Raw genomic sequence first — 22,903 nt, forward strand, 5'->3', positions numbered from 1 at the left:
GTGGTCAGTCTACCTCGTGAGAGGAAGCTGTCGAGGAGATGAAGGAGTGTCGATCGATGTTGCAGAATTAGTGTCGATCGACAGTGATGCCAGAATATGGGCTGAGCATATTTTATGATCGCTGAAGCCCAGAATCAATCTCAAATTACCAGAATACCCTTGGACGACCAGAAACCCTTTTTTACTGTTTCTAAGCCATTGTTGACGGTTATGCTTCATACTATTCTGGAGAGAGAGAGCTTAGGATTGGAGAGAGAGATCTGTACACCTTGAGAGAGGGAAGATCTTGAACTCCTTTTGCTTCTTACTCTATTATGTTTTTATTTATCTATTGAGTATTATTCAGACCATCATAACTATGTGCTTTATGAATATGTCTGAGTAGTTCTTGCTGTTAGGTTTAGGTTTCTCAATAGGTTGATACATGTAATACTGAATTAAACTGTTGTTAGGGGTGTTTAGAAATATAGTTCTTCATCTAGTTGTGCTTAAAGCTAAGTTTAGGATTGATCACCCTTTAAAGCTAGATCTTAGGATTAATTGGGATCAAGCCATTGCTTGACTCAATACCTGAAAATTAACTAGTATGATCTAACTGACTAGATACAGACGAGAGTTGATCTAGTGAGTATGAGAATATAAATTAAACCTGTCCGTAAAAATTTCTGGAAGAAGTATCGATCGATACATCGATAGCCCTGTCGATCGATATTTTGAAAGGTGTATCGATCGATATTCATAAAGAATTATCGATCGACAATTTCTCGTGATTAACATACGAGAGTTGAAATCCGAGATCCATATTAGATAATCAGATTGATTATATCGTAAGTTTAAATTCAAGAATAATTAATAACAATAAACTCCTACAAACCCAAATTAAGTTTACTTATCATACCTGGGAATATACCTGAATCTAGCTATTTCTCCAAACTGTTAACAACCTAAAAAAAAATCAATCGAGCAATAAAATTGCTCACCACTCCATTTACTGCTTTAAAACTTATAAACCATTTAATCTAGATTTATTTCAAGACCATAATCTATTGTTTAATCCTAGAGTCTCTATAGATTCGATCCCTAAGTACTACATCTGAACCTCTTATTTGAGAGAGTAATTCATTCCTTAGGGTAATTTGAGTGATATTCGTTAGCTTACGACTAATAAACATCGACATTACAGGTAAATTGGTCATAAGGTTATGACCAGTGTACGACTAATATATGAGACGTAAATGTACGTGACCTTTACGACAAATGTATTTACGTTTAACTTACGACCAACTTATTGAGCCGTAAAGCTACGTCTGATATATGACTAATTTTTCTAGTCGCAATATTACGACCAATGTGCCTCTAATTATTAATTACGATCATCTTATAACGACCAATCGATTTTCGAAGTTAATTGGTCCTAAAGCCCATATTACGACCAACTAGCTACTAATACTTTAGTCATTAAGGTCCTGTTTTCTTGTAGTGAAAAGTCCCCAGAAAATATTTCTCGCAATATAAATTCCGTATAATTTTTATCCACAATAAGAAGCAAACATTGTTGGGATCAAAAACGGTAATCTCGAAATAAACGTCCAAAAACTGTGTTCCTGTATGAAAGCTTTCTCGACACACTCTCGACAAAATTTCCTAAGCAAAAGACTCGAGAGAAATGGATCACGGAACCAAACAAGCAGTCCAACTCGTTTGTTCGTTCGTTTTGAGGTGCAGAACTGCACAGAGTTAACTTTCCAATGCCACCGGTCTGAGGTCAATCATCATTCTGTAGCATACACTACAAGAAAACAAGTAGTTCCCGACTGCAGAATCAGAAGCAAAACAGTCGCAAATGACGTTTTACGACTGAATAGCGACTACTAAGCATGGTCGTCAATCAACGTGTCGGTAATTATATTGGTCGTAAATCAGTCGCTATATTACGACTGTTCTACGACACATTTACAACTAAACAATTCAGTCGGCATATAGTCGTCTACTAGTCATAATGTGTTACGACTACACTCCGATTGCTTCACGTCCAATATAGGACTATTTTTAGTCGATTACTTAGTTTATCAGCAGTCGTTAATCAGTCGGTTATTAGGAGTCATCAATTAGTCGGAGCATGAAGTCGTAGTGTAGTCGTTAAATTTGCGACCGTTTAACGACTAATTGTTTAGTCCGAGTGTAGTCACTGATGTAGTCGCAATGCAGTCGTTAATTTTGCAACCATTTAGCGACTACCTTTTTAGTCTGAGTGTAGTCACAGTTGTTGTCGCAGTTCAGTCTCTAATGTTGCGACTACTTCGCGAGTACATTTTTTTATCAGTCGCGGTTTAGTCGTAAAATGTTGTAATTTTATCCAACTGAATTACGACTCTTCTTTTTGTTTCTTTGAATTTGCCATTCCGATTTTATGTGCTTTCTGGTTTGTAATGCTAATAAATCTATGCTATCGAGCATTGTAAAATTAAAAAGCAGTGGTTAATATTGAAACTGAAAATGTTAAAGCTCCAAAAGTTTGAAACAAGCAACTAAACAAAAGAACTTACAAAAGTCATAAGTTTCTAGGTAAATAAACAGGAAAGCATGATCAGGTGCTGGAATTAGCAGCTACAAACTCATTATATAATGGATTAGTTGCAGCTAGAAACTTCCCCACTATAGAGAACTCCTTGATCTGCTTTGATTGCTCTGCAATACAAGCACCTTGCTCTTCAATAATAGCAGCCTGTGCTGCATTAGAAGCAGCCTGATCTTCTATTTTGCGGTGAGCATCTTCAAGAAGCTTCTTCATGTCGAGGAATGCAGATGAAGAAAATTCACTGAACGTCCGTTTCCCATTGATGAGAGTTTGCTGGAGGCTTCCAATGCCATAGTGCTGTCCTCTTTCATTTGTGAAAGTTGACTACAAAAACAAATCAAATTGTTTCTACAAAGCAGAAGAAAAGAGTATCAAGTATAAAGAACAAACAAAAAAAATAAAAGAAACAGCTTACCAAAAGGAATATCTCATTATCCTCCTCTATGGAGAGCTGTGGATCATGGAAGCACTGTCTGATGTCTGTGAGTTTTCAGCCTCAAGGGCAGTCAACTTGGCTTCTTTGTTCTTCTTATACATCTCTGCAACCTTCTCTGCTTTCAAATCGACAAAGCTCCCATCCTTTCTTGTAGGTGTCTCCATGAAAACTTCACCAAGAGTAACTGGTCTGCCCAATTTCTCAACCTAAAATGGATAAAAAAAAGAAGTAAAGGTTAAATGCCACAAATACAAGTTTAACTTGTATGATTGGAGGGAGAAAGGACTTACCATTTCATGTTCGATTTGTTCGAAAGACTTCTGGCCGGAGTTGTGCTTGTGTGGACCAAGTCCGTTCCGGTCAGACAACCGAGAGTCCGATGCTGTCTGACTCTTTTTTTCCTCTTCGGGAGTGTCCCAATACGCAGTCATTTGTTCCCACAGTTCACCGTGGATCCAGGGTGGTCGCACTCGTGACCTCCTACGAACGCTAACCATGTCCTTCATACGTCGCTGACATACCGCCTCAAACTTCTACTGAACAATACCAGTGTGTATTTGATCCCAAGTGTGAGTTTTCTACAAAAAAAACAGAGAAGGTTGATGTTAAAAATCAAATTAAACAAAAATTGATATTAAATATAGAAGATAAAACTTAACTGGAAATTCCACAAATGTCGTCTCTCTTTTGTTCTGAGGCACAACACTCCAACTGTAATAAGCTTCATCAAACTTTTTCGTAAAAGTCTTTGTGATCCTCCGGGTCAGTTTCCCTTTGTCACGACCAAACCTCAAAACACAGAAGCAAAATAATGAATATGTTAGAGTGAATGACAAGTAATTATTCAGTGACAAAGCCAACCAAAGCAAGCCAAAGTCAATTAAAGAACCAGTGACTAGCGAAAATGCAAGTAAATAACATCAACAATCACTCCAAACACAGAAACCAGTGACTCGTCAAGCCTCAAGTATATAACATCAACAATCACTCCAAATATTAATCTTACAGTAGAAGCCTCAATTAAAGAACCAGTAACTAACGAAAATAAGTAATTAATATTACAGTAGCAAAGCCTTAAGTAAATAACATCAACAATCACTCCAAATATTCACAAATTAACAAGTCGAGTTCTTTAAAAATATATATAACACTCAACACATAAACAAAAATAGTTACCATGTTGTTCCAGGCTCAAAGGTTGGAGAAAGGATTGGTATGTCAGTGCCCCGGTTTGGCTGGGATAGCAGTTGGTTGAGTAAACGAGGCTGCCCATCAGAGAGCGTCGGTTCCACAGCTTCTGGACTTTCTGTACTCGCAGAGTCTTGAGACTGAGACCTGCTGGGAGAACGTCGCGTCGCTGACGTTTCGGACCGTCGAGATTGTGACGGTGGAGATGGTTGATGAAGAGGCGGTGGAGATGGTTGATGAAGAGGCCCTGAAGCAGCTTGAGTTTGGGCCTCTGAGTCTTGGAAGAGCTGCCTCAGAGGTGGGTAGTCACTCACGCCTGGTGGAGATCGGCGGTTGGAGACAGGAGGAGCTGTCGTCCTAGGAACGAAATGGTACTGCGAGGGAAGGGGAGATTTTTTTGAAACTTTCTGCTTCTTTTTTGATGACATCGTTTCAAAGAGAGATGAGAGATTAGGGTTCTTTAGGTCTCAAAAGAGAGATGAGGCATTTCTGGAATTCAGCGATTAGGAATTGGACATAGTGAGATTCGAGAGAGGGTGAGAGATTAGGGTTCTATGGTTTTGGTGGAATCGAAAGAGAGTGAGATTCGAGGGAGGGTGAGATATTAGGGTTCTATGGTTTCAGTGGAATCGAAAGAGAGTGAGATTCGAGGGAGGGTGAGAGATTAGGGTTCTATGGTTTCGGTGGAATCGAAAGAGAGTGAGATTCGAGGGAGGGTGAGAGATTAGGGTTCTTTCTAATCGAAAGAGAGTGAGATGCAGTTGTCTGAGTGTATTAGGCTTAGGTTGGTTTTGTTTTTGTTTTGGGTTTTGGGTCTAAAAATTGGGCTTAGCGGGATTAGATTAATTGGTTAGGCGGGAGTTAGAAATTTTTTTCAATTGGGTTTACACTTTACCGGGGGACTTAGAAAAATTCGGGGGGAAAGTCGGGTTTAGGGTAAAGGGTGTAGCAATTTTTTTTCTTTGCTTATAACAATTTAGGGTTTAAAATTTTATTTTTCTTTGCTTTTAACAATTTAGGGTCTAGCAATTTTTTTTTGATCAATGGATATAGCAATTTAGGATATAACACTTAACAATATAAAAACACATTATTAGGAAGTAAACAACACATTATTTAAAAGTAAAGAACATAAGTTTAGGGATATGACTTAATAAGTTATGGTAAAACATTTTAGGATGGTGTTTGTCCATCTTCACATTCATCATTAGAAGAAGTCGAGGATAGATTACACTGGAATTCATCCTCCGGTTCTGCATCTTCGACGTCAATATCAAGATTAATCGGTTCTCCTTGAGCATGTAACAAATGGTCGACTGGTATATCTTCAATTGTAGTCATCAATACAGCATCATCATTGTCTTGTTGTAACACTGCCGGTTCGCTGTCTTCTTATTCTCCTGAAATGATTCCCCTCGGATTCACTTTTAAAACATTGTACCACAACTGCTTTGGTTTCTTTACGTACGGATACGGGATATAACAAATTTGATGTGCTTGAGATGCTGTTATCATATAATAAAAATTTAATAATACATATTTATTTATATTAATTAATATGTATAAATAATACGTACGTACCTAGAATAAATGGTTCGTATTTATAGTATTTCCTAGATGAAAGAACGTCCACGATGCCACCATTGCTCCGCCGAGTGCCTCTACCAATCATAGGATCATACCACTTACATTTAAAAAGTGTAATTTTCAAATTCACTGCCCCCTCATACTCAATTTGAATGATATCAGTTAAGATCCCATAGTAATCAGCTTCATCTGATGCATTTGTGTAACTCTCTCCATTAACACATATGCCATAGTTACAAGTCTTTCGTCCCTCACCATGCTTTTGCGTATGAAATAAGGAACCTCTGGTGAAGTAGATGGGCCAGGTTTTGGCCTTATTCACGGGTCCATTCGCAATATTTTTGACCCACACAGGAAGCTCGTGTGTGTTGCTCCAGTAACGAACCTGCATATATATAAAATATCATTATATATAGAATTATAGACACAATTAGGTACATAATATTATTGATCAGACGTACGTAATCTTTCATCCATATATGATATTCATCAACTCTCTTTGTGGAGAGTTCTTTCTCGGAAATGTCTCCGTATTTTGCAGTTAGATAATCTTCAAACATCCTATAATAGATCACAACCACAAATTAGTATGAGGAATTATAGTGCGATATATTGAAACAAAATATGATAAACCAAATTGTACCTCTCAAATGGCTGAAAATAATCACAATTTCGCAATACATATGAATGTGCGCAGTTATAGTCTTTCTCGGAAAGCCATATCTCTTGCATTTCTCCACTCGGACGACCTACATGTGTAAATATATCTGGTACTCCGCTGACACAATATACAGGAACTTCACCTTCATCAAATCGTGTAAACCTGCACAAATTAATGGACCACATTACATTGAAGTAAAAACACGAGTATACAAGAAAAAAGGAATCTGCAGGATAATGAAAGTCTTTACCTTGATTTTGTTTGTATATGATCAGCAAAGTAGTGCTCAGAAAAGTAAGCAATCTCCTCATTGATATATGATTCAACAATCAATCCAGCAACAAATCTTTTGTTCTTTGCTTTTGCTTTCACTTTTTTGAAATTCCTTTCAAAGATATACATCCACCTATAATTGACAGGTCCTCCTAATTCAGCTTCATAGGGGAGGTGTATAGGGAGATGTTGCATCACGTCAAAAAATGATGGTGGAAAGATCTTCTCTAAATTGCAGATGATCAAAATAATGTTTTTTTTAGAATTTGGAGACGATCTTTCTGCAAAGTTCTCAAGCAAAGGTCACGGAAAAACAATCCAACACCTACAAAATTAGAAATATTCTTCAAATCACATATCAAGTTGTATCATTAAATATAAAAAAAATATAACAAAAAATTAGCACCTGATAATGCAAGATGGACGTTTTTGTCTAAGAGTTCTGAAAAGATAAATGGAAGTAGCCGCTCCATAAAAACATGGCAGTCGTGACTCTTCATGCCAGAGAACTTGTTGTTCTCCATATCAACACAATTAGTTAAGTCTGAAGCATAACCGTCGGGAAATTTAACTGCGTGTTTCACACATTCCAATAAACTTTTTTTCCCGGCTTCGTCCAATGTGTAGGGAGGAAATGGAGCTTGACCATCATCATCAACATGTAAGTGTGGCCGATCACAAAACTCTGATATATCCAATCTTGACTGGATTGTGTTTTTCGACTTACCCTTCACATTCATAAGAGTATTCATGATGTTGTCGAAAAAATTCTTCTAGATATGCATCACATCAAGATTATGACGGAGAATTAGATCCCTCCAGTATGGTAACTCCCAAAATATGCTTTCCTTGTGCCAATTATGGTACTTTCCATATCCAGGCTTCTTCTTTTCATGACCGTTTCCACCGCAAACAGACGTTTTAGGAGGATTGACACCATTTAACCGCTCTGAATAAACTTGCTCACCAGTCAAAGATTCTGGTGGAACTTCATTTACCGCATTTTTTTCCTTCAAGAAGTCTTTTCTATTCTTCCTCAGTGGATGATTACGAGGAAGAAATCTTCGGTGACAATCAAACCAACACGTCTTCCTTCCCTTAGGCAGATAAAAAGACTTAGTATCTTCCATGCAAATTGGACATGCCAATTTACCATGGGTCGTCCATCCGGAAAGCATGCCGTACGCCGGAAAGTCGCTTATCGTCCACAGAAGCACGGCTTTTAGGTTGAAATTTTGATTCAAGGACACATCGTATGCTTCAACTCCAGTTGACCATAGTTCTTTTAACTCCGCAATCAGAGGTTTGAGGAAGATATCAAGACTAGCTCGTGGATGATTTGGCCCGGAATTTAGAATTGTAAGAAACAGGTACTCTGTTTTCATGCACATACCGGGGGCAGATTATACGGAGTCAAGATTATAGGCCACAATGATTATGAGACATTCCAAATGGATTGAATCCATCAGTACATAATCCAAGATAAACATTACGCGGTTCTTCGGCAAACCGCGGATGTATTTCTTGAAAGTTTTTCCACTCAGCCGCATCAGATGGATGACACATTTCTCCCTCTTTTGCTTGGTGCTCAGCATGCCATCTCATTGCCGCTGCAGTCTTCTTTCTCTGATACATTCTCTTTAACCTATCAGCTATAGGGAGATACCACATACGGCTATATGGTACTTTGGTTCTACGGCGTTTGTCCCTAGGCTTCCATCTTTCAGCACCACAAAATTGACATGTTTCCCACCTTTCATCTTCTTTCCAAAATATCATACAATTGTTGATACAAACATCAATTGTAAAATATGGGAGCCCTAAATTGCGCATCAGCTTTTCTGTCTCGTAGTGTGAGTCGGTTGCCATGTTTCCATCTGGTAAATAGTCATTCAACATTTGGCACACTGAATCCACACACTTTTCACTCATATTATAATCTGCCTTAGTTTGTAAAACTCGAGCAGCTAAGGATAACTGCGAGTGACCTTCACGACAACCATCATACAGGGGATTTTTTGCTCCTTCTAACAAGTCGTAAAACCTTTTCGAATGTACATCGTCTACTACATTCTGGTAATTACCAGGACCATCCTGGTACCATCCTGGTAATTACCGTCCTGGTAATTACCATCCTCGTGATAATTATCACACCTCACATTATCACGAAATGCATCATTTACCATATCAACATATATATCTTCATTACCAACTTCTTCACTACCACTTAAAGGTGTCGGATCAACATGACTCGTTTCTAATTTCATATCAATTTCTTCTCCATGATTATACCAGACATAATAGTCTCGCATGAATCCTCTACTATATATATGTTTCCAAATTTTTGATCCCGGAAGAAATTTATCGTTCTTGCAAACACTACATGGACAGAAAAATTTACCCCCATTGCTCTGCGTGATAGGCTGGCAATTTGCAAATGTCATGAATTGATCCACCCCTGCTATGAACTCTTCTGAGAAATTTCCCGTCTTTTCATCGATCCTCTTGTACATCCATTCTCGAAAATGGGAATAGTTGGAATTTCCCGACATTGTAACACTGCAAAAAAAAAAAATTTTGAATTTCAACGATTTTTTGTTGTTTTCACTTTCTTTTTATGTTTCTTAGCAGAAATGTATGGAAAACATCGTGTAGTATTTATAGAAACATTTCCGACTTATTAGCGACTCAATACAGACAAAGCCAGCAAAAATTAGTTACACCAACCATGGAACGTAAATCATGTGTTTCGTACCGGTATTGACTGACTGATTAGCGACTCCGTTACGACCACAAAAAAAGCAGACGCTAAATAGTCACAAAATCTCCGACTATATTGCTACAGAATTGCTCCGAAGACGCCGTAGTCGCAGATCAGTCGTAATGGTTCGACGGATTAGGCGGTTGACTTACAAAATTTAGTTACACCAACCGTAAAACGTAAACCACGTGTTTTGTACCGGTTTTCACCGACTGGTTTGCGGCTACCGTATGACTCTATACATCAGTCGCGAAATAGTCGCAATATTCAGACTATATTGCGACTACATAAGCTCCGACAACAATGGGGTCGCGGATCAGTCGTAATATGATGATGGCATAACGACTAAACGTCACAGTCACTATCGTGCGACTGATTAACAACTAAAATTTCCACGTTGCAATTCAGTTGTCCGTCAGTCGCCAAACAGTCGTAAAACTTAACGACTACGTTTTCAGTCGCAAACTGTGGTCGGGAATCACATGTTTTCTTGTAGTGATAAGTTATGTCTGTTTAATTGAAGGGTGGACAGAGCACACTGTCAAGCTCGGTGGATGGCCAAGCTGGATCGACCACACGACCAGCTCGGCCATCCGCCGACGTGAACCAGTCCAGCTCGGCGGATGGCCGAGCTGGATCGACAACACGACCAGCTCGTCCATCCGCCGAGCTGAACCAGTCAAGCACTGCGGATGGCCGATCGAGCTGGATCGAACACGCGACCAGCTCGGCCATCCGCCGAGCTGGATCGACAACACAACCAGCTCGGCCATCCGCCCAGTCCAGCTCGGCGGATGGCCGAACTGGATCAACACGCGACCAGTTCGGCCATCCGCCGAGTTGGAACGATCGTGCTGTCATAGTCCCGTCCTCGTAGCTCCCTCCTTCGGGATTGGATCGAACATGCTCTTGTGTCATTTCGATCAGAGTCACCGATGGAACTTTACGATTTAAAACCGCAGTAACTCGTTGTTGGGGAAAAATATTCCATGAAAAGATTACTCCAGCTTCCGTCTTCCAGGTCTCTGCCCCCAGGGTCCGGGTTCCAGCCTCTGGGTCCCGGGTCCCTGTCCCCGAGTCTGGGACCTTCCTCCGTCTTCCAAGCCAAGTGATTTCTCTCCTGCCTTAAGATAAATGGAAATCTTCCATTTATCCGTTAATCAGCTTAGAGAAGAAGGGATCTTCCTAAATCCAAGAGAAAGAGGAAGTATTCCAATATATAGGCCGTCCTTAAAGAAGAGTGGAAATATTTTATTATCTAAGGATATATGGAATATTTACAAACCCTAAAGAGGAGGCACGACCTCCACTATAAAGAGAGGTTTCTAAATCTAAAGAGGAGGTCCATAACACAGAGAGAGACACGAGCTCATCATCTCCATAGCCGCCACGGCAAGATTCGAGACCTAGAAGGCCAACTTCATCAACATGCTTATAACCGATGAATCCATGCGATTAATACCAACAAGATGAAGTTCTACATTCATGGGAACACATCCATCTATGAGGAAAACACGTCAATCTATGAGGGGGAGACGTCCATAACCAGAGCTCACCAATTCTACAGCCTCCAAGGCAAGATTGTACACATAGAAGATCTTCTTTTCGGACAAGCCTAGGAGAGGCTGATCCTGGCGGTTACTATCGACCAGGGGAAGATATATGCTCCCTGCAGCACGTCTACAAAAGCTATATACTGGCCCAGGCCACGATCTCCAGCACACCTTTACATGTCGGCTGAAAAATGCTTGGTATCGTGTACTGTCTATGCAATTGATTCAGACTGGGGATGGTATTACTTTGGTTGTAGCATAAGCAACAAAAAAGTTTTTAAAGTAGCAACTAATGTGAAGAATCTTAGTGGACATGAGATTCCTTCACATATTTGGTGGTGTGAGGCGTGCAAGGAAAACTATACTTTCGTGTCACCCAGGTAAACTAAAATGTTTATCAGTTATACAATATACGGGTTTTAGAATATGCTTTAAAATTACTAATTGTTTAATTTTTAGGTTTAAACTTCGATACAGGAGAAGCAAGAGTTATGATTCTTGACTTGGTGGCTAAGGGATTTATTAGTGAAACTGATACAAAACTTTTGAATGAATCATTTAATGAGGTGCATATGACAATCTACCTTTTATTTTCCAAATGACTTTGAGTGAATTGCTAGTCTGTACGTATTATTAATCATTATTTCCAATTTTCGTCAGCTTGAAGATGCTACTGACTTGCCTGAAGCTATTAATCAAGTTGTTGGAAAGACTTTTACTTTTGGTGTCTATGTTGAAAAGAGCACATTGTTTAGGGAGCTGAGATTTTCAAAGTGGGTAGGTTATAAAAAGAGAGAATGGAATACTTAAACGATGGAGTCACTCAAACAAAATCTCTCTCAGAAAAGGGGTTGACATTTACAAGTGGTCAAGAGGTAATGTCTATGCCATCCACATATACAAATGGAATGGTTAAACAATGCTTAGTCTATGTTTATAATATCTTAGAGTGCTTTACATCTCACTGATGGTCAAGATAACAATAAGGTTATATGTCTATGCCATTTACTAAGCACAAGGAAGGTGCACCTGACACATCTTCATTGACCAAGAAAGTGTGCTTAAAACATGTTCTATTTGGAGAAGATGAACTAGCTGGAATCTTAGTCAAGTAAAATTTCTTCATTTTTCATATTTTGGTTTTGGTTTTGAACTTTTGGTTATTATATGTGTTTTGGGATTAATATTTTCTTCGTTGAATCCGCTTTGGAGAAATGAGTTTTTGAATTTAATTGCTTGCGATATGATGCTTCTTCGTTCATTCAGGATTATAAGTTCAAATAAATGAATTCTTGATCTAGAATTGTCCCAAAACAACACATACTAGGTGATAACCCGCGCCTTGCGCGGAATAAATAGATTTCAAAATATTAACACTTTTAATTTGTAGACATAATAAAAGTTAAAGTCATAGCAAAAAATACTATATGTTATAAAGTAAGGGTTAGACGAAATTTAATATGTCAATCTAAATTAAGCTGCGAAAATTTTGTTTAAAAATTATATATTTGTTTGCATAAAATAAATTAAAAATATAAAATAAAACAAAACATAAACAATAGACTAATAAAATATAAAAGAAACAATGTCTTGAATGGTTTCAAATCGGAAACAGAGTTAAAGCCAACCATTTGATTGCTTGAGAGAATGTTTTGAAATGAGCAAAGTCGAGAAGAAATGTGTGGTGAGTTTTCTGAATTATAGAAGCCGTATATTTATACTAAAAAGGAATCGCCGTGTGGTCATATGGATTCAAAATAATGGTCGTAACTAAATCGAATATTACACATAACTTGCGCTCCAATCTTAGTCGAGAATTGCTTTAATATTGTAAATAGTTAAAGCAAACTTCCTTTTATCAATCGCAATTGAACAAATTCAAGAAAGTTCACGATTATTAATTGATTACAATAATTTAAACTTTAATCTACGTTCCTTATATACAAAAGTCAAGTCCTCGCAAATCACGTATTATTACCATCAGTTTACCAAATTTGTAATTTAAAAATATGTTAAAAGTTATTAGAAGTTTCTTTTTTCCCAATCATCAATCAATTTCGTTCTTGCAAATAACGTTTGAATCATGGGCAATTTGCTCCGCAATTATTTTCATTATGCAAGTTGGCGTTAAAATCTTAATTACGATAGATCACCTAAGGTAAGTTTTTATATGTGTATGCCAGAAAATCGTATTGTACCTTAGTTTCTACAATCGCAAGGCGGAGATCATCTAACAATTTAATGAAACGGGGCAAGTATATGTCATATGCATGGTTCTTCTGTTTCACTATTTTAAGAAAAAAAGTTTTTTTCTTGATATATTTTTAAGAGAACAAATATTTTTTCGCATATGTTAGATGTATCACTTGAGCATGTATTGATCATCAAATACTTTTTAGGATTTTTCAGAAAACAAACTTTGGTTGATAATTGCACATTCTATATTCATTTTGAATAAAAACAATTATACCACTACGTATGTCAGTAATGTTTTTGTATTGAAACAAATTAATGAAAAAACTTCAGTCAAGGTAATTAACATAATTTTAAAATCTTTGATGTAATACGTAGAACTTCGGTTAAGGTAACCAACGCAAAAAATAAATGATGAGGTTTGATGTAATACATATCAACGTATATATGTGACAAATGTAAAAAAACAAAGGTAATTATAATGTTTTGATCAATGGCATGTTGTGTAATTACTCTAGCTAACAAAGGGGTTTTAAATAGAATAGGTGAGAGAGCTTGTGGAGTTGCCACATAAAAAATGGCACACTTGTAATAAACACATGAACTAAAGGTTATTTATTTTTAATGCTCCTCAAATAATAAGAAAGGGATATTCCAAGTGTGTTAATTACAATTTAAATGTGATGGAAATGTTCTGACTATTAAAGCATTACAAGAGGACTTCAAAAAATAAATTTCTAAATTTAATAATATTGATCTAAAATTCATATTGTCATGGAAATATAAATATAACACCCTTTTAAGTTAAATTGTTTATTATATATTGGCAAATTTATGTAATATGGAACTTTCACAGACTTTTTGAAATATTGTCGTTGGGTGTCTTAAACAAATATACAAATATATTGTGGCCCAAATTAAATATACGAGTAGTAAGATTCTTTAGTGTTCAACTGAAATCACATAATTCTATAAAAAAATTTATATATAAGACTCTTCTATTATAATTTTTATACAAACCCTAATATCTATCTTCTTCTTCATTTCGGTCTCTCCAAATACCGGTTGTGTAAGTTTTTTTGTTTTCTTTTTGTATTTTCTTGAACAATACAAGTAGATCATGAAGAATATGGTTAGATCTTATTTAGATGGAAGTTTATTTTCTATGCTTATATTTTCTAGAACATTAGGTCTAATAGATTTGTGAGATTGTAGATGATCTACCTAAGGCAGACTTATTTTATTGTTAAAAATTATTTTATTAGATATACACATTAGGGGTTTTTGCCAAAACTAACCTACAACTTGATTTTAAACCCAAACCTATATCCAAACCTGAATCAAATGCAAAACTAACCTAAAAGCCTAGTGAAATTACAGCTCAGCTCCTTGTAACCAAATAAAAAAACAGAAGTCATTTTTACGAATATAGCCCTAGTAAATCGTCTGAGTCGTCTGAATTGTTGGAAGTCGTCTGGACGACTGAAGTTTAAGTCGTCTGGTACCAGTTTATTTTAAAAATAATTTATAAATCTTGTAAAAAAATATTTTGATGCGTGAAAAATAAAAATCAGGTGATTATAAACAGTTTTAAGTGATATAAATTAAGATATGATAAAATTGATTTGTTTTGAAGATAGATGAGTGGAAGTAGTGAATCATGATATTCTTTGGTTTAGGAGTTTGGCAAACATATGTTGTAGTATTGTATGTATTGTTAGGGTTAGATCTTGGAAAACTAAAATATTTTTTCAAAAATTATTTTTCACCTATATGTGTTTATTTATGTGTATAGTAAACACTTTTCAAGTTTGATTTGATTTTATGAAGTGTTTAATTAGATAATTAAGTTTAGGGGTTATGTTTAGGGTGTGGACGACTTATATTTCAGTCGTCTGTTGAATAATTTACACGGACGACGTATATTTCAGTCGTCCACATCGTACCGAACCTTTAATTTTACCAATGTACGTTTTAACCTAACAGGATCATTTACCGGACATATAAAAGCTATGTTTTCACTATTTCACAACTTTACGAAACCCTAGCGCCATTTCTCTCCAACGGCGATTTCGAAGGCGATAAGACGAAAACCCTACCGTGGTCGTGTTCCGCCGTTATCTTCGCCGGTAATCTCTCCGATTACGACGAATCTCCTTTCTCCTTCATGCCGTAGAGTATTTTCGTAGTTTAAACTGACCGTCCGCTTCCTTTTTTTCAGATCTGAAATCTCGTTTGCCAAACTCCGCCGCCGATATGTTATTTCTCATGTATTAAGGCGTTTAGCCGCCGGAAAACCCTAAATATTTTAGTATTGATTCTTCTTTTCCCTTCGATTTGCAGATCTGTAACGGCTTGGGACCACATCTTCTCCGACCATATCTTCTCGGACAATATATTCTCCAACTGTAAGTCATTCGTCTTTTGTTTAAAAGATTTTGAGATTTTTGTAGTCTTTTGCTGAAAGATTACTCAGACGACTTCTAGGAAGTGAGAAGACTACTTGGACGACTTCCTGGAAGTCGTCCAAGTAGTCTTCTCACTTCCTGGAAGTCCTCTGAGTAGTCTTCTCACTTCATGGAAGCCGTCTGCAAGTCTTCTATAGCATTTAGCATAGTGCGCAACCTATGTGTTTGAGATGGTTGTTTGTGATTATTTGCAGGCCTTATAATGGATTTACCAGAACTCCCGCCGAGGATGTTTACATTAGGAGAAGAGCCCGATGCAATCAGGAGCATTTCGTATCATTCTGATGACACGAAGTTGTTTAAAGCTCTATGTGATTGTCTCACAGCTGACGAATATGAGGATCTGAAGGCATCGAAGTTAGGAGTGTTCATCAAATTCAAGGAGCTTGACTTTGGTTGGACTTCAAGGCTGGTACATTTTTTGCTCTGTTTTCAGCTAGACATCAAGAAGAAGTTTGAGCTCTGGAGTCTTGTCGTTTCACAACCTGTGAGGTTTTCACTGATAGAGTTTGAACACCTCACTGGGCTGAACTGCGATTACATCAAGGACCTGGAAAATCCAAGGTGTGAGGTTACGACGGAGATGGCTGCTTTCTGGGAGAAGATGCATGTTGATATCGATACTGGGCCAAGTATTGAACAGATAACAGAAGCATTTTACAACTGCGACGAGTGGTCTCGGGATGATCGCATGCGGCTGGGATACCTTGCCATCTACGCAGGATACATCGAAGGGAAAAAGCTCTCATCCACTACATCAGCTAGTCTTGCAAGGCTAGTGATGGATTTAGAAAAATTTGAGAATTATCCATGGGGGAGAGTGGCGTTTATGGTGCTGATGGATTCTCTGAAGGCAAAAGACTTGACGCAAACTGGTTACACTGTTGATGGGTTCATACAAGTGCTCCAAGTGTGGGCGTACTATGCTATGCCAGAATTGGGTGCTAATTATAGGTCTCCCATACCAAACAGACCGTCTCCACTGTTGCTGGCTTACAAGGGTGGCAAAAGACAACGCAAATGTTTTAAGGCTGCTATCAATAAACAGGTACTTAACTTCACTCCTAAGACTTCTCAGACGACTTAAAGTTAAGTCGTGTGGAAAGTCTTCCAACAAAAGACCACTCAGACGACTTACTTTTAAGTCGTCTGAGTGGTCTTTTTGTTGGAAGACTTTCAGACGACTTAACTTTAAGTCGTCTGTGAACAAAATACTTCTCAGACGACTTAACTTTAAGTAGTCTGAGAACAAAATACTTCTCAGACGACTTAACTAAGTTTATATCTTTTATTTATTGCAGACTATCGTGAAGAACTTCGTTCAGAAGGATTTTGATGAAATGTTTTCAAAATGGGACGGAGACGTAGATGACCCTGCCGCGGATAACATAATTAAAGTCATGTTTAATGATCCTGGATGGGAGTGGACCATGGAATGCTGGCCAGTCACCGGTACTCGCAAGGTTGTGAAGATGGAAGTGAGTCCAGTGAAGAATGAAGTGAGTCTTGTGAAGTCAGAGAGTGTTGTGAAGGAAGAAAGTAGCAGACCTCGGAAGAAAGCTCGTAAAGGTTCTTCTGTTTCTGCTGAGACACCTGTGGCGGGTAGTGAAGGGATGACGCATCAGCAGATTGAAAAGTCCTTGAAGGACATATCTGATGCCATTAATCTTGGCTTTGGGACGTGCCTTAAGGAGCTCAAGTTACTGGCGGATAGGATGGTAGCTGTGGAGAAGAAGGTGGGAACCACCAACAGAGGGGGTTCATCTGATGATCGTCAACTTACAACCACTTCAAATCCACCAAAACCTGTTGACGAACCCGGGGTTAGTACCAAAACCTCTCCCAAAATTGCAGAGAAGAGAGTCACTAGGCAAAGTGTTAGGAAGAGTCAGGACTGATGTGATTTGTTTCTTGTGTGCTTTGATGAACATGTGTGCTTTGTTTCTAGTGTGCTTTGATGAACCACTGTATGCCTTGATTCTGAACATGTGTGCTTTGTTTCTTGTGTGAATTTGATCTTTGCTGTAAGGGCTTTTGTTAATAGTTTTTAAACACACTGTGAACTCGAAATTGCAGAGTGAAAGTGAGAATGGGGCAAAAGCAGGACAGAAGGAAGCCAAAGAACCGAGTCTTACTACAGAACCGAGTTCCTCGAGTGAGCTCTCTCTTGTGAGTCCTGCAGACGACTTACCGAGTGATGATCCCAGCCTTCTTATATTGGACAAACAAGTTTCCACCGCTTCAGATTTACTCGTTGAAAAAGCTAGAAGGCAGACAAAGAAGGAGACTGCTTTGGTGAATCTCCGTAAAAAAAGTGTGCGAGAAAGGAAGCTTGCTCCCACACAGCAAACTCCTTTTAAGGGAAACAGCACTGCCAAACAGATCATTCCAAACAAACAGGTTGGCGGAGGCTATGATCCTTTTGCACCCTATGACAAGATGAAGTCGAAGGAGCTCACTGCATGGGTGCAAAAAGATCCGTAAGTTGCTGTTCAAAATATGCTTATTTATATTTGATTAAAAAAAGCTTCCATTTAATTATTTACATTTTGTGTTTGAAGTTCTTATAAACTGCCTCTGAAAAAAAAACCACGTAGATGTCCAAGTCGATTTTATCAGGTCCTCCGAACCCCCTTAGAATGGCTGACCGACCATGTAAGTCTTCTGCTATTTTCTTACTCTTATATAAGTCGTCTGGTAGTTATCTGGTACTTTTCTGATTTGTATAAGTCGTCTGTGAGTCGTCTGTGAGTCGTCTATAAGTCGTCTGGTAGTTATCTTACGTAAGTCGTCTGTAAGTCGTCTGTAAGTCGTCTCTAAGTCGTCTGTAAGTCGTCTGGTAGTTATCTTACGTAAGTCGTCTGTAAGTCGTCTATAAGTCGTCTGGTAATTATTTTACGTAAGTCGTCTGTAAGTTTTTTTGACTTGTATTGTTTTATATGCAGCAAATGGATGCCTTTATTAATATACTGAGGCAACGGTACCAAAACCATCCAGAACATTTCAGGAGCGACAGAATGTGCTTTCTTGATCATGTATTTTCTCGGCAGTGGAGGGCCTCCTACACTGATTTTAAGAGCGACGCTCCTGATGCCAACGGTTTAGGAAGAAGACTCCCTGGTGGGGCGTGGAATTATCATGCAGGCGTGATACCTTCTTTTTGCCAATCTAAGAAGGTTTGGGGGGTGGATGTGGATGATATCTATGCACCTGTGAACTTCAAGAACCAGCATTGGATTGCTATATGGATATCGATCCCTAAGAGGCACATCGTCGTCTGGGATAGCATTGTCTCTCATATTAGCCCTGAAGAACTCGATGAGGTAATGGAGCCTTTCGTCACAATGGTCCCTTATCTGCTTGTTGAGTGCGCGCTCTCTGGCGAACAAAAGGTTCAATACACATTGGAGCCATACACATATGCGAGACAAACCGTTGGAGTACCTCAGTGCCGAGCTGGTGATTGTGGCCCCTTCACTCTGAAGTACATCGAATGTCATGCTCTTGGGATGGAATTTCCCACCGCGTTTGACAAAAAACACGGGAAGACCATCAGGGAGAAGATGGCGCTGGATATATTTCGAGAGCTTCCTATGTGCCATGAATGGGAAAACCAAGACAATGATGAGAACCTAGCAACGTATGATTAGATATTGGATGTGTTATTGTGTGCTGTTGCGATTGTATTTGAACTTGATGCTTTTGTGTACTGTTGTTAGGTAGATTAGGGGATGTTAACAGGGTCAGGATAGGATGATGTTTTTTGTAACCTATCCTCATACCAAACTTGAATTCCGTAGGAAATTAGTTTGGTAGTGCAGTAACCTTTCGGAATATGTAATGTTTAACTTGTCTTTTTTAAATTGCACTGTTGGAATTAGTTTGGACGATTTAACATAGAAGGTCTACAAAGAAAAGTTCATAAAACATATAAATTCATAACATAGAGTCTACAGAGAAGTTCATAAAACATAGAAAATCATTGTGGACGACTACAGAGAAGTTCATAAAACATAGAAAATCATTGTGGACGACTTACTTAAAGGTCTTCTGAACGACTAACCAGAAGAAAATTCTAGTTAAAACGTTGGACGACTAAACAGAAGGTCTTCTGGACGACTTACCAGAAGAAAATTCTAGTTAAGACGTTGGACGACTTACTTAAAGGTCTTCTGGACGACTTACTTAAAGGTTTTCCACGTCAGTTCTTACATTGTGGACGCTTATGGCCAGTTTCTTTGCAGACTGAGCACCTATAAACCCTGTGTTGCTTCCGGGGTTTGCGTCCTCTCATCCTGGATAGCTCCAACCAAGATTTCCATCTTGATTTCTTCTGTCTCCCCGGACCACGCTTTACTTCCGGAGGAAAGCATGTGCGTGCCTCAACAAGTTGTCCAACACAAGGATATATATTCTCTGAATATCCTGCAAACAAAGTATCCTTTGAGTAGACCGGCCACACAAGTGTGGAGATATGCACACCAGCTGCTGTTCCAGCTGGTATAGCATGAGAGCAAGGTATTTCCTCGACTTGATAGACACCACAATCACACTTTTGAAGTTCCAGATCAACATTACAGTCCCTATTGCCACCTTTCACAAAGAACTTCCATCCATCAATTTGTTGGACTCTCAGAGTATACGCGTTCTCCTCTCGGACAGCAAGCAAGTGTTCAACACCCCGACTATGTTGAGTTGTAAGACTCAAAGCATCTCCTCTCCTTTTCCAGTACCACCTTCCTAGCTTCTCCCTTATGAACTCCAGCAGGAACTGAATAGGAAATCCTCTTGCTCGCTTCAGTGCGGAGTTAATTGATTCAGCGATATTGCTCGTTTTTAAGTTGTACCTGTCTCCCTGACAATGAACCCTAGACCATAGGGTCACATCGGCTTCCTCCAGATACTCAGCAAGATCCAGATTTGCACTCCGTATCTCATCCATGTACCGATCAAAATCGTAAAGTGTATGAGCATAAGCAGCACCTTTCACCAAGTACAAGAGATGCTTCCCTTTATACTTTTTGACAATATTCTCTTGAAGGTGATAATAACATATTCCTCGGGTTGCCCAAGGAAACACCTTTTCACACGCATTTATAATGGAGGCGTGCTTGTCGGAGACTATCACCAGAGGATACTCATCAGATACACAGCTCGTCAATTTTGTGAAAAACCATTCCCAAGATTCATCATTCTCACCATCTACGATCCCAAAAGCCAATGGATATATCTGAAAATTACCGTCTTGTGCGGCTGCAACCAACATAGTACCCCCATACTTCCCACTTAGGTGAGTCCCATCTACCACAATGACCCTTCTCTGATACTTAAATCCTCTGATCGAAGCTCCAAAAGCAAGAAATAGATACTTAAATCTATTCAGAGAATCAAGTTATATAGCTGTGATAGAACCCGGATTTGCTGCCTTGATTTGCTCCAAATATGAAGGCAGTCGCTCATACCCGTCTTCCGCTGATCCTCTCACCATTTCTTGCGCATATAACAATGCTCTGTATGAAGTGGTGTAATCAAGTGTCATGCCAAACACGTTCTTCATCGCATCTTTGATATGCTGTGGATTCAACCCATCAATGATTCCAACTCGATCTATGAAAAGTCGACCAATGTACTTCGGAGTACAACGTTTCCGCTGAGCGATTCTGTTTGGGATGGAACATGTATGAGTTGCCAAATACTTGGTTACCCAAAACGTTTTAGTCCCATGTTTCACACTTGCTCGGACCTTCCATTGACAACCACTAACACGACATGTTACCACAAACAGAGTTTTCGTTGACTTGAATATTTTGAAGGAGAACCGACGCCTCACCGCTGTCAACCGCAACTCTGAAACAAGTGCATCCTTACTAGCAAAGCTCTGGTTGACATAGATTCTGTCTGCAGATGATCCTTTTCCTTCACAACCATATGCCCCTTTGTAATCATCAAAACAGATTTCATCATCTTCTTCCTCATCCTCATCTTTAACCTTTCCATACTCACTATAATCCTCAACATCAGCGACAACAGGGATGTCAGCATCCTCCTCCCCATCATGATCCTCAGCTTCATTCCCCTCTTCAGCTTCATGCCCCTCCTCAGCTTCATCCCCCTCCTCAGCTTCATCCCCCTCTTCATCTTCATCGCTCACATCAGCTTCATCCCCCTCCTCAGCTTCATCCCCCTCCTCAGCTTCATCCTCCACATGATCTTCATCCCTTTCCTCTGAAACCGTTCTCATCTTGCTAAAGCTTGATACACAAAGACGTACTTCATGCGTTTTAGTTATCTCGAGCAAGTTCCGAACTTGTCTATCACTTGTAACATGAATAGGAGGAAGGTCTGGAGCCATCTGTTGTAATGAGTAGGTTAGCTCCACAGACTCTGTGTTCATGTCCAGGTTATAATCTTCTTGAGCCATTGCAACAAGATCAGCATGTGTCGAACCTTCATTCAAAAATAACATTCTCGCTCCTTTGAAATGATCAACCACAAAATTCCAACTTCCATCTTTCAACAACCATTCTCCATACACTGCATGTAACTGACGCATCATCTGAAAAAGTCAAAATAAAACACATTTGCAAACTTAGAACAAGGAAAACGAAAGTTTATTAAAGATCGAAGCGGACGACTTCAATCTAAGTTGTCTAGACGACTAAACTATATGTCGTCTGGTCAACGCAGAGGTTATTTTTGCAATTGACTTTGAAATCTATTATTTCGGACGACTGAAAGTTAAGTCGTCTACAATTGTTTGGTTAAAAAAAACTCCAAAAAAGCTAGACGACTTACATTTCAGTCGTCCGAGGTTAGTTTTGCATTTGACTGGATTATTTCAGAAGTTTGACTTTTTGGACGACTTACATTTCAGTCGTCTAGTGAAAATTAAAATAATAATATTTTTTTAAACGTAGACGACTTACAGTTTAGTCGTCATAGGTTAGTTTCGCAATTGAAAAAAAAAACTTCAAGATTTAATTATATACAGACGACTTATAATTCAGTCGTCCACGAGACGACTGAAATGTAAGTCGTCCAGGATTTACCAGGTTTGACCAGAATCTCGGAAAAAAATCCTGGACGACTTACCATTAAGTCGTCTGGTGGACGACTGAATTATAAGTCGGCTGTGTATAATTAAATCTTGAAGTTTTTTTTTCAATTGCAAAACTAACCTATGACGACTTAACTGTAAGTCGTCT

At 38.7% G+C, this 22,903-nt stretch overlaps 3 protein-coding genes across 4 annotated transcripts; 2 read left to right on the forward strand and 1 right to left on the reverse strand.

Moving 5' to 3' along the window:
• Nucleotides 1-204: 204 nt before the first annotated feature.
• On the reverse strand, nucleotides 205-14,790 carry LOC117126543. 2 transcript variants are annotated; one of them, XM_033274876.1, is made up of 9 exons: nucleotides 7,130-14,790; nucleotides 6,701-7,048; nucleotides 6,433-6,612; nucleotides 6,251-6,350; nucleotides 5,784-6,174; nucleotides 4,191-5,707; nucleotides 3,305-3,803; nucleotides 2,994-3,220; nucleotides 205-2,902 (listed from the first exon to the last, which is right to left on the reverse strand). In XM_033274876.1, the coding sequence occupies exons 2-6, from the start codon at nucleotides 6,916-6,918 to the stop codon at nucleotides 5,595-5,597; spliced, it is 1,002 nt and encodes a 333-aa protein (XP_033130767.1). In that variant the 5' UTR covers nucleotides 6,919-7,048; nucleotides 7,130-14,790; the 3' UTR covers nucleotides 205-2,902; nucleotides 2,994-3,220; nucleotides 3,305-3,803; nucleotides 4,191-5,594. The 2 variants fall into 2 exon arrangements, with proteins under 2 accessions (XP_033130767.1, XP_033130766.1); XM_033274875.1 differs by having other exon boundaries at nucleotides 6,701-14,790.
• Nucleotides 14,791-14,987: 197 nt separating this feature from the next.
• On the forward strand, nucleotides 14,988-22,280 carry LOC103849240. Its single transcript, XM_033275920.1, has 4 exons — nucleotides 14,988-16,779; nucleotides 17,000-17,521; nucleotides 17,775-18,164; nucleotides 18,644-22,280. The coding sequence occupies exons 1-4, from the start codon at nucleotides 15,901-15,903 to the stop codon at nucleotides 19,346-19,348; spliced, it is 2,496 nt and encodes an 831-aa protein (XP_033131811.1). The 5' UTR covers nucleotides 14,988-15,900; the 3' UTR covers nucleotides 19,349-22,280.
• Nucleotides 16,811-17,764, forward strand: LOC117126546. Its single transcript, XM_033274888.1, has 2 exons — nucleotides 16,811-17,293; nucleotides 17,327-17,764. Exons 1-2 carry the CDS (start codon nucleotides 17,039-17,041, stop codon nucleotides 17,594-17,596), a joined length of 525 nt encoding a protein of 174 aa, XP_033130779.1. The 5' UTR covers nucleotides 16,811-17,038; the 3' UTR covers nucleotides 17,597-17,764.
• Nucleotides 22,281-22,903: the final 623 nt, after the last annotated feature.

This window comes from Brassica rapa, chromosome A07 (genome assembly GCF_000309985.2).
Source record: "Brassica rapa cultivar Chiifu-401-42 chromosome A07, CAAS_Brap_v3.01, whole genome shotgun sequence".
Taxonomy (NCBI): domain Eukaryota; kingdom Viridiplantae; phylum Streptophyta; class Magnoliopsida; order Brassicales; family Brassicaceae; genus Brassica; species Brassica rapa.